The sequence below is a fragment of the Hemiscyllium ocellatum genome, chromosome 37 (assembly GCF_020745735.1).
Source record: "Hemiscyllium ocellatum isolate sHemOce1 chromosome 37, sHemOce1.pat.X.cur, whole genome shotgun sequence".
NCBI classification, from domain to species: Eukaryota; Metazoa; Chordata; class Chondrichthyes; order Orectolobiformes; family Hemiscylliidae; genus Hemiscyllium; species Hemiscyllium ocellatum.
This window is the reverse complement of record NC_083437.1, coordinates 40,070,136-40,082,492: the sequence shown is the minus strand read 5'-3', so window position 1 is coordinate 40,082,492 and position 12,357 is coordinate 40,070,136. Positions and strand designations below refer to the sequence as shown.

The 12,357-nt window shown below is 45.0% G+C and overlaps 1 protein-coding gene across 4 annotated transcripts in view; it reads right to left on the bottom strand.

Annotated features, from left to right (window-relative positions):
* pik3cd (phosphatidylinositol-4,5-bisphosphate 3-kinase, catalytic subunit delta) overlaps positions 1 to 12,357 on the bottom strand; it is a 224,246-nt gene that overhangs the window by 46,743 nt on the left and 165,146 nt on the right. For all 4 annotated transcript variants that reach the window (XM_060852452.1, XM_060852453.1, XM_060852455.1 and 1 more), the window contains one exon: positions 5,358 to 5,579. In XM_060852452.1, coding sequence (XP_060708435.1) covers positions 5,358 to 5,579 — 222 coding nt within the window. The remainder of the gene's footprint in view (positions 1 to 5,357; positions 5,580 to 12,357) is intronic.

The window sequence follows — 12,357 nt, the reverse complement described above, 5'->3', positions numbered from 1 at the left end:
CTCCTTCATCAGATGAATCTGATGAAGGTGCAGTGCTCCAAAAGCTTGCGACTTTAAATAAACCTGTTGCACCATAACCTGGGATCATGTGACTTCTGACTTGGTGAGACCACACAAGGGTACTTTGTGCAGTTTTGTTCTCCTTATCGAAGATAGAATGCTCCTGCCCAAGAGGGAGTGCAACGGAGATTCACCAAAGCAATCTCTGGGATGGAGATATTGTCCTGTGAGGAAAGATCAAATAGACCGGGGCTTTGTTCTCCAGAGTTTAGGAGAGGAAGAGGTGATCACATTCAAACCTACAATATTCTTACAGGGATGATAAGCCGACATCAGGCAGGTTGTTTCTCCTGGTGAGGAAGCAGGGTTAGGAGCTGCTGGGAGCAGGGGTCAGAATTAGGAGAGACGGTCTCAGAATACGAGGATAAGGAGGAAGATTTTCACTTTCAACTGAGGCAAATCTTTGGAATTCACTACCCTGGAGGGCTTTGAGGGCCGAGTCACTGAGTGTGTTCAAGACAGAGATCGATCGATTTGTACAAATTAAAAACATCGAGGGTTGGGGCAGGAAAATGGTGCTGAAGTAGAAGACCAGCCATGATCTTACTGAAAGGCAGTAAGACCGACACACTCCTTTTTCTTGTGTTCTTACACCCTCATCACTAAACCCAGGGTCCCAGGAAAGCGTACAGATTGACAAGGTTTACAGCACAGAAAGAGGTCACTGGGCCCATCATTCCTGCAACTAAAACCCTCATCCACACCTCGGATATAAATTCACAAGATATTGCAGCAGAATTAGGCCATTCGGTCCATTGAGTCTGCTCTGCCATTCGACCATATAGGAGCTGGTATGCTCCTCACCCCCATATCCCTGCCTTCTCTCTATATCCCTTCAGCCCATCATCAATTTAAAAACTGTCTACCTCTTTCAATTAACCCACTGTTCCAGCATCCACTGCACTCTGGGATACTGAATTCCACAGATTTACAACCCTTTGGGAGAAGTAGTTTCTCCTCAACTCTATTTTAAATCTGCTACCCCTTATCCTATGACCGCTCATCCTGGAATGCCCCACAAGAGGAAGCATCCCCTCCATGTCTATCTTATCCACACCTTTTATCATCTTGAAAACCTCAATTTGATCTGCCCTCATTCTTCTAAATTCCAGAGTTGGTGTTGGACTGGGATGAACAAAGTCAGAAGTCACACAGAGAGTATAGGCCTAAACTGCTCAATTTCTCTACGTATGACAAACTCCTCATCTCTGGGATCAACCTAATTAAACTCCTGTGAACTGCCTCCAATGCTACTGATTCTTTGTTCAAATCAGGGAACCAAAGCTGTGTACAATACTCCAGGGGCGGTCTCATCAATACCTGTTACCTCCAGGTTTGAGTGTTTTGAAGAACTCTGTCAAGCTGCCCATATTCTTGTCCAAGTGAGATTATCCAAACGTCTGCTGCCCAATGTTATAACCCATACTGGATCCATTGCTCAGTATCCCCCGTGCTCTCCAACCTGTGGGGGCTCTTGGTTAAGCAACACCTCAACTTTAAAACTCAGATCCTTGCTTTTACTTCACTCCCGTCTCTATATTTGCAATTCCTCCAATCAAACAAGCAATCTGTGCTCCTCCAAGTCTAGCCTTGGGAGCTTCCTTGATTTTATCTGATCCACTGTTGGTTTCAAGGTCCGAAACTCTGGAATTCCATCCCGTGTTGCCCCCAAAACCTCTCTCTCCTCTTTCAGGGCACTCGTTAAAGTGAACCCTTTGGCCAAGTTTATGGTCCTCTGTCCGAATCAATTCTCTGTGGTTGAGGGTCAAGATTTGTCAGATCAATGAGTGGTGTGGCAGGATGTTGTCATACTGACATAATTTGGAGGTGCTGGTGTGGGACTGGGGTGGACAAAGTTAAAAATCACACAACACCAGGTTATAGTCCAACAGGTTTAATTGGAAGCACACTCGCTTTCGGAGCGATGCTGGACTATAACCTGGTGTTGTGTGATTTTTAACGTCATACGGACAAGCATCGTAGGATGTTTCATTGCAATAAAGGCACCACATAAATACAAGTTGTTGTTGTTAACACCTTCAACCTCAATCCTATCAGAGTTCTCAGGGAGGCTCACTGGACTCCAAACGTTAACTCTATTTCTCTCTGGACAGGGGCTACCAGACCTGCTGAGTTGTTCCTATTGCAGCTTGGACCACGTAACAAAACAAGGTTAGTCTAAAAGCGCTAGGTAGTGCCCTGGAACAAAAGGCCATCTCCTGCAATGCTCCTGAAGATGCTGCAAGTGTCTGAAATATACATGTGCACATGGAACTGACTCAATGTTCATTTATTTCCATGAACTCTTTCTCAGAGAGCATGAACGTAGTGTCACACACTTCCCAGCACAACCAACTGGAACCGCAGTTCGGTTCTTTTACTGCACTTAATAATTTATTTATCCGTACAACTACTTTGCAGTGTCTTTTTAAGTTATTTCACACATTTCTGGCCAATATTTATTGCCCACTCCTGATCTTATTAACACAATGACCCCCTATCTTTGTACAAAACAGAAATATTCAAAGAAAAACTGCGAAATTCTATTTGCGCTGGGAGATTTTCTCAGAATTGGGTATCAGCCATTGTTTCTTATCTCAATATCTGATACACGAGAAACCTCACTCCACGAAGCCCCTGCACTGCAGCATTCAAAAGCTCCTTCAAGTTATTTTCGGATAGCAGTGAAAATAATGCCTCTGTAGCTCATCTGAAAATGTAACCGAGGGGAGACTGGGACTGCCGGGAAATTTTAACAGTAAAGCTTCCTGATTCACTTGAATATGGGGCGGGGTGGGGGGGGGGAGGTGGGGAAGAATCTGGAGGGGGTAAAACAGCCCCTTGATCCTCCATCTACACACCCCACCCCATTACCACAGTCCGTCAATGACAACCTGAACAATTTATGAGGAGAAAGTGAGGACTGCGCGTCTGGAGATCAGAGACAAAAAGTGTGGAAAAGCACAGCAGGTCAGGCAGCATCCGAGGAGCAGGAGCGTCGACGTTTTGGGCAAAAGCCCTTCATCAAGAATGAAGAGCAGCTTATGCCTGAGAACAATTTATCAGCTGAACTAAGAGAAAGGCCGCAGTATGAACGGGACTCCGTTTGCAATCTCAATCCAGCTTCACTTCCAAGTCTCACCTTCTCCCTTCACCTAAAGCTTTGTGTTCCCTCCCAGACCTCATCCCCTGTTTGCACTTCCTGAGTCAGCCTTTAAAACATGACCTTGTGACAACGCTTTGGTCATCTGTAAAAACATCTCCTTTCTTTGGCTCTGTGCCAATGGGTTTCTGCCTGTGAACGTTCCTCTAATCCACCCTGGGATCTCTTCCTGCCTTACAATGTGCTTTGATGACGTTGTCCCTCCACCAGGGAGACTGCAGCAGCTCAGGAAGGCAGCTCACCTCCGGCATCTCAAGGGACGGGCAATAAATGCTGGGCCAGCCCATGGATGCCACATCCCATCAGTGAATAAAAAGATAAATATTAGCTGGTGTTAAATTGATCTTCCATTGGAGATTGAAATCACAGAAATTCCTATGCCAGCACCTTCCAAACCCATGACCACTTCCATAGACATCTGAGCAGAAATTAGGCCATTCGGCCCATTGATTCTGCTCCGCCATTCGATCACGGCTAAGAGATTTTTCAAACCCATTTTTCTGCTTTCTCCCTGTAACCTTTGACCCCCTTGACAATCAAGAACTTACTTATTTCTGTGTTAAATATACTCAATGACCTGTGGCAGTGAATTCCATAGATTCCTCACTCTCTGGCTAAAGAAGTTTCACCTTATCTCCATTCTAACAGGTCTTCCTTTTACTATAAGGCCGTGCTCCCAGGTCCTAGTCTCAGATACACGGAAACACCGTCTGGTTCTGTTAGTGGCTGCTGTGTACGGAGCCCCAAGAACAGCACAGCATCAGGAATGATGATGGAGAACATGCTGTTGTGGGGACTAACCCACTCGGCATAGGGGGAAGGGGATATGGAAGATCAATTAGCTCAGTTGGCTGGAAGGCTGATTTGCAAATTCCAACAGCATGTAGCACCTGTTAGAGGTTACTGTGACAGCCCCAGCTTCCCAACCTCTCTTGGGCCATGGTGACCTTTAGGTTAGATCCCCTCTCTTGCTCTCTCTCTCTCTCTCTTTCTCTCTCTCTCATAGCCCATACGGTTCTCTGGGATTATGGTGGTTTTCATTTCCCTGCCAGCAGCCATGCCCTGACACCTCCACAGAACCCTGTCCTGTTTGAGCAGAATCCTTTCCTAACTTCACTTCAGAAAGCTGAGGCGGTAATTTTTAGACCATGTCCCCAGTCTTTGGCTTTATGAACCATGGAAATAGTTCCGCTTCATTGACCCGATCTGTTCCCCTTACTAACTTGGAATCTTTGTTTGGATTGCACCCAATCCTTTGAGATTCCAGGGAACACATACCTAGACAGCATTCCCTCCTTGAGTCCAGCTAATAATCCGGGACACTTTCTGTTAAATCATAATCGATCTGGAAGTTTTCTGGAGCTCCTGTCAGAGAGACAACATGCCCTGGAGAGTCTGTGCCATTCACACTGTCTGTCAGCAGCATAGTAGCTCAGTGGTTAGCACTACTGCCTCACGGGAGTTCAATTCCACCCTCAGATGACTATCTGTGTGCAGTTTGCACATTCTCCCTGCATCTGCGCGGGCTTCCTCAGAGTGCTCCGGTTTCCTCCCACAGTCCAAAGATGTGCAGATTAGGTGAATTGGCCATGTTAAATTGCCCGTAGTGTCCAGGAGCGCGTAAGTGCATTAGCATGGGAAATGCAAGGATACGGTAGGGGTGGGTCTGGGTGGAAAGGTCTATGGATTTGTTGGGCTGAATGGCCTGTTTCCACACTGTAGAGATTCTATGTTACAATAATTCCACCCATCAGTCAGTGGGACTCCCAATTGTACATGAAAGTTTTGTCACCCATTATGTGGTTGAAACTTTACAACTTACCTGGGTGTTACTTGGTAACAGATCCCCCAACCTGAATAAGCTCAGAAAGGGACATTGTATTGATTAAGGCCAAATTAAGGCAGGAAACAGGCTGAAAATGTGTTGCTGGAAAAGCGCAGCAGGTCAGGCAGCATCCAAGGAACAGGATTCCTGAAGAAGGGCTTATGCCCAAAACGTCGAATCTCCTGTTCCTTGGATGCTGCCTGACCTGCTGCGCTTTTCCAGCAACACATTTTCAGCTCTGATCTCCAGCATCTGCAGTCCTCACTTTCTCCTCTAAGGCAGGAAACAAGTCAACTCTAGAACACTCACCGCCTTTTTTGATTTCTTCTTGGTGGAGCGAGCTTTCTTGGCCTTTTCAATGACAGCGTAGAGAGCAAAGCACAGGCGCGTCATCCGTGGGAGGTCACAGATGTTGATGTCAAACTCCAGACTCTGGTTCCACAGCGGCTCGGAGCACATGTTAACCTCATGGCTGTATACCGTCTTACAGAGCATCTCACTGCCATGAAATAACCCGGCTTGAACAACCAGCTGGAAAAGGGGGAGACAACAAACAGTTAACCACTGCCTAGCGACAGCAAGAGCTCTCTAATAGCAGCTACAGGGAGCATTTTCAGACGTGCAGTCCCCGTTTTATTGTACAATAATTTGGCCAGCTAATAAATCCCCCGGAAACAGCACTGTGATAATGACCAGACAGCCTGGTTCACTGATGCTGACTGGAGTGAAAACATTGGTCAGGAAACCTGCTCTTCTTTGAAGTGGTTCTGGAGCAGATAGGAGCTCAGGTTAATGTCTCCACTAAAAGATAGCACCTCTGTCAACACAGCACTCCCTCACAACGACACTGGACTCCGTCAATGCACCATTTCCCCAGAATGACACCATTTGTCTAAGCTTTCGTCCATGTTTGGAGATACCAGTTCAAATACTTGCATTTCCATAGCACCTTCCACAATGACCAGATATCTCTCAGAAGTTTAGATAATGTGGTAGGCTTTGAAGTGAAAGTACACAGCAAGCTCTCATAGATAGCAATGTGATAGTGATGAGACCATCTACTTTTGTCACCAGGGGATATGTATTAGCCTAGGAGGCCGGGATGCCTCATCTGCTCTGTGACACAGGGGCTTTCTACTTGTGTCTGGTGCGGGGAGTTGGGAGTGGGGGGAGGGGTTAATTATCTCATGGGAAAGCTGGCTAGCTCTGCCAGTAAACCCCTCAGTCATGAGTCTAAATTTCCGAGCTCAGGTCCTGGAGTGGGAATTGAACCCACAATCCTTTGACTGAGCAGTGACAGTGTGACCTGCAAAAACAGTTTGATTAGATTAGATTACTTACAGGCCCTTCAGCCCAACAAGTCCACATCGATCCTCCGAAGAGCAACCCAACCAGACCCATTCCCCTACATTTATCCCTTTACCTAACACTATGGGCAATTTACCATGGCCAATTCACCTGACCTGCACATTTTTGGATTGTGGGAGGAAACCGGAGCACCTGGAGGAAACCCACGCAGACACGGGGAGAGTGTGCAAACTCCACACAGACAGTTGCCTGAGGCAGGAATTGAACCCTGGCCTCTGACGCACAGTGCTAACCACTGTGCCACCATGCTGCCAATAGCTTGGCCAAAAGAGGCCAGTTTTAAGGAGCATTGAAAGAGGAGAGAGAGAGAGAGAGAGAGGTGTCGGGTGGGAATTGCACAGCTTGGGCATGGGCCACTCCAAGACGCGTCCACCAATGGCAGCACAGTTAAAACCAGGGGGCTAACAGAAAGACAGAAAGCAAGCAGAAAGGGTTGTGGGGCTGGGGGAGGGTTATGGAGATCAGGGAGTTAGATTTCTACCATGTGCCATCACCACAGCAACAGGGATGGGAGCGGGGGAGGGGGGGGTCGAAGTGTAGGGGAAACTGTTGAATGCATGCTGCAAACACAAAGGAAGGATGTGGGTTCTTACCTACAATCCCACATGGGAAACTCTTTACCTCGTCTGTGATGCTATGGCAACATGCTCAGCAAAGATGAAGAATCAAACCCCACTACCCTCCCATGCTACTGCTGCTGCCCACACACACAAACTCAGGGTGGGGGCGATTAGATTAGATTATTTACAGTGTGGAAACAGGCCCATCGGTCCAACAAGTCCACACCCATACGCTGAAGCGCAACCCACCCATACCCCTACATTTACCCCTTACCTAACACTATGAGCAATTTAGCATGGCCAATTCACCTGACCTGCACTTCTTTAGACTGTGGGAGGAAACCCACATAGACATGGGGACAACGTGCAAACTCCACACAGTCAGTCGCCTGAGGCGGGAATTGAACCCAGGTCCCTGGTGCTGTGAGGCAGCAGTGCTAACCACTGTGCCACCGTGCCTAAAGTAAAACCAACAACCCGGTCCATCCTAATGGAGCCCCAGCAGAGAAAGAGATAGGGCCACCCAGGAAAGGGTGTCAGTGCAGTTGGCTCGATTGTTCCTCCAATAATGGCAATGAAGATAGTGTAGGAAGGTCAAACAAAAAGGGGGAAAGGATCATGAGACTGATCAAAAGTGGATGTGTAATGAAGATCTCAAATCTGCTTTGACTGGAGTCAATGATCTCCTATTAATGGCAGGTGACCACCATTCCCAACCACAAATGTTGCACTGGAATGCCAGACTCAAGAGTCAGTGACGCACAACCTTTCGAAAGGTCTGTTCAACAACAACGCTTACGTCACTGGTGAGAAGCAGCTGAGAGCCCAAGAACAAGGAGGTTCTTCGAAAACAAGCCTGAAAGCTCAGTGAATGTGTTTATTGTTTCAAAGAAACATTCTGTTTTCTCTTCTAAAATATAGAGCCTCAGAACTGGTGGTCTCATCTGAATGAGTTATTTATATCCAGCTGGGATGTGTGACCAAAAATGATCTCAACATGTTTTAGCTCCAGATTCTGATGAAACAAACCTGGTACAACTTGCTGAGAATATTTTCCTCCTCTATTATTTGTTAAATAACTAGAATGACAGACCCTGGTACCAGTTCAGTTCCAAACATGTCAATGATGAGCATGAATAGGCCATTCAGCTCCTTCAATCCACTGTACTATCCAATAAAATCATGGCTGAGTGGACCTACATCTCACCTATATCACCCCCAACACCCCCCCCCCACCCCCAAAGTCTTTTCAACCCCTTGCTTATCAAGAATCTAAATAACTCAGCCATACAAAAATGTAAGGACTTTGATTCCATTGTCTTTTGAGGAAGAGTATTCCAAAGACAGGTGGTCCTATGAGAAAAGGTTTCTCCTTATTTTGGTCTTAAATGGGCAACTCTTCAGTTTAAAGAATCACCCCTTGTTCTAGACTGTCCTGCAAGACAAAACATTGTCTCCATATCCATGCTTCATTGCCTGTCAGAATCTTCCACAATCAAGTTGTAACTTGCTCTTTATTCCAGCTGGTACAAGCCTAACCTGGTCAACGTGTCCTCAGACGACAACCTACCCATTCCAGGCATTAATCAGGTAAACCTTCTGTAAATCTTCTGTGAATGGGCTCCAATGCCAGTTAAATAAGGAAACCAATCGTCCACGCAGCACTCCAGAAGTGGTCAAACCAGTGCCCTGCATAAGTGAAGAATAACCTCTCTACTTCTATATTCATTCATTGTGAGAGAAACAATCGGTTAGTTTCCTTCATTACTTGCTGTAGTCTGCATGCTACCCTTTTGCACATTCATGCATTAGGATGCCCAGATCCCTCTGAAACACACAGCTCTACCATCTCCCACATTGCAGTAACATGCTTGTTTTTTGTTCTTGTTATCAAAATGGACAATTTCACACTTTCCCACATCTGCTAGATCTTTACCCACTCCTTTAACCAATCTATATCCCATTGAAAGCTCATGCTCTCTTCATACCTTACATGCCTATCTTTAGGTCATCTGCAATTTTAGCAACCATACATTCTATCTCCATATCAAGTATTTTATATAAATTGGAAAATGTTGAGCACTGATCCCTGTGGCACACCTGACATAACACCTTGCCAACCCATGAAAATCTTTCATGTAGACCCGCTTTGTTTGCTGTTAGCCAGCCAATCCTCTAGCAATGCCAATGTATTAGGCCCTGTGCCATAAGCTTTTATTTTTGACAATAACTTTTGATGGGGCACTTTATGAAATTCCTTTTGCAAATTTAAATGCAGCAGATTCACCTGTTCATTTTAGCTAGAGAAAACAATAAATTGGTTAGACATGATTTCCTTTTCACACAACCATGTTCAATTTGCCCAATTCCCCTGAACTTTTCTAAAGTGCCCTGTAATAACATAGAGTCATAGAGATGTACAGCATGGAAACAGACCCTTCGGTCCAACCCGTCCATGCCGACCAGATATCCCAACCCAATCTAGTCCCACCTGTCAGCACCCGGCCCATATCCCTCCAAACCCTTCTTATTCATATACCCATCCAAATGCCTCTTAAATGTTGCAATTATACCAGACTCCACCACATCCTCTGGCAGCTCATTCCATACACGTACCACCTTCTGTGTGAAAAAGTTGCCCATTAGGTCTCTTTTATATCTTTCCCCTCTCACCCTAAGCCTATGCCCTCTAGTTCTGGACTCCCCAACCCCAGGGAAAAGACTTTGCCTATTTACCCTATCCATAATTACTTAAATGTCTTGCCTCTGACACACATGAAGCTATATATGTAGTTGCCTGTTTTCTGTCTCCCTATTTTCTTGAAGTAAAGAATCTATTTCACTATTTTCCAATTTAATTGGATCTTCCCTGAATGTAGGGAATTTTGGAAAATTGAACCTAGTGAATCAAATATCTCATTTCTCATATTGTCATGGAAACAAAATCTCTGGAGTTGTTTAGAGTTGGTCACTTGAGTAATTCAAGACGGCATTGAATGATTATTTGGGTAGAAATGGTATACAGGGAAATGGGGAAAAGGCAGGAGATTGGCAGTGGGTAATGGAGCCAGTGTGGGCATGATGGGCCAAATGGCCTCTTGTTGTGCCATAACAGTCCATGATTCTGTATGTGGATTTTTGGAAGAGATAAATTGTAGGCTTGAAATGAAGGATAAACTAGACGTGCCACAGAAATTTTATTCTCCTTTAGATTTCATAAAGACTACCCAAAGTAAATGCATTCCATTTCTAAACACTGAAATCTTCTTTACAAATGCAAAAAAACTCCAGCAAAATGAAATGCTCGATGCCCTGATGGCTTGCCCACCTTGGAGGATGAATTAGTAATTAAGGTTAATTACTCAAGGCCTATCACTATCTCAGGAGTTACATTATAGCAATCGCCAACTTCAGGAGAAGGGACAATGCAGCTTTGTTACTAGCACCCAAACACCACCAACAAAACTCCCTCCCTCCTCCCATCCATCCCTAATGTTCAGTGGCAATGGGTGTACCACCTACATTAATGTGCTGCAGTAACTCAGCCAAGTGCCTTTGGCAGCACCTCCCAAACCCATGACCTCTTGAAAGACAAGGGCAGCAGACACATAGGAAAACCTGCAAGCTCTGCCCTCACCATCCTGACTTTAGAATATGCTGTAGTTCAATCATTCACTCTTGGTCAATACAGTGTCATACAGTCATACAGCATGGAAACAGACTCTTCGGTCCAATCAATCCATGCCAACCATAATCCCAAATTAAACTAGTCTCACCTACCTGCTCCAGGCCCATAGCAGCCTTTCCTATTCATGTATTTACCTAAGCGTCTTTCCAACGTTGTACTTGTGTTTGCATCCACCACTTCCTCAGGAAGTTCATTCCACACACAAACCACCCTCTCTGTAAAACATTTGTCTGTCTTTTTTAAATCTCTCTCCTCACACTTTAACAATATGCCTCCCTGGTCTTGAAATCCCTCATCCCAACTTGAACCTCTTTCTCTAATGGTACTGCAGGTGTAGTTGCTCTCCATGAACTGTCGTGTTTCAAGGAGGTGACCTTCTCCATGGCAACGGGAAATGGTTATAAGTGTTAGCCTGGCCAGCAATGCTCACATCCCTGAATGAATAACTTAACAAAAGAGGACAGGACTTTCAGTCAATTTGGTGAACAGCAGGAGTCTATGTGAACTGCTTAAGGCATCTCCACTCTCAAAACACGACACATCCTATTTCATGTTATTCAATTCAGCAATCTGATATATTTTTGTATCTTCTTCCACTGGATGCCAATATACAAGACAATTCCCACAGGACTTTGAAACATGAATGAGGACAAGACTGGATCAACTTTTATGAGCTCATTTGCGAAGGGTTTGAACATCAACGACAAAATAGGATTTGCTTTGTAGACCAAAACGAAAATCCAATGCATCCAGGAACTTGCAAAGAGAGGAAGTGGTTCAAGATTTGAGAGTGAATCATTGCCAGAAGTTTCTCTTGAAACACTAAGCAAATTTATTTTTCTCTAGTGTGCTTGCTATGACTTTTAAAAATAATTATATCATGATGAAATCACAGCAGTTGACCTAAAGGTTCCATTAAGTTTTTTTAGTAAAAGGAAACTCTCATTTCATTGATACAAATTATTTGACTGCTTGTGTGTGGCCATCCCACTTGGTGAAAGATTTAAGGCACAGAAAAGGCCATTCGAGCCACAGTATCTGTGTTGACTGAAAAGGAGCCAATGAGGTTAATACCACCTTCCCTTATTTGATCTATAAGCTTTCATCTCAAGTACATACTTAGGTGTGTTTGTAATGTATTGCAGGTTACTGCTCTTATTATCTTTTCAAGCAGTGAATTGCAGAGCTATCTTACCCCCCAGGGGAATTAATTACCCCTTCAGTCCGCTCCAATCCATCTACCAATCCTGTGTTCCTGGTTATTACCTTCAGTGACAATGGAAAGAGATGGACTCCATGCAAGCCATTACACTTTAGAAGGGCCTAATTAACCCCAGCCTATCCACTCAGTGCTAAATTTCTCCAATCCTGGCAAGGAGCTCCACTTTGTCCTGTTACTCAACATTTAATGCTCAAAAAGGCCGTGAGTCAGACCCAGAACCAAACCACCACATTGAATCCCCCTGCTAACTAATCTCAGACCCATGCAATGACGTGCTCAAGCTGAGAAATCATGGTTATCCAGTTTCACAGAGTCATGGTCATACAGCACAGAAAAAGATCCTTCGGTCCAACCAGTCCATGCTGAACAAAATCCCAAATTAAATTAGTCCTGCCTGCTCCTGGCCCATATCTCTCCAAACCTTCCCTAACCAAGTGTCTTTTAACCATTGCAACTCTACCCACATCCACC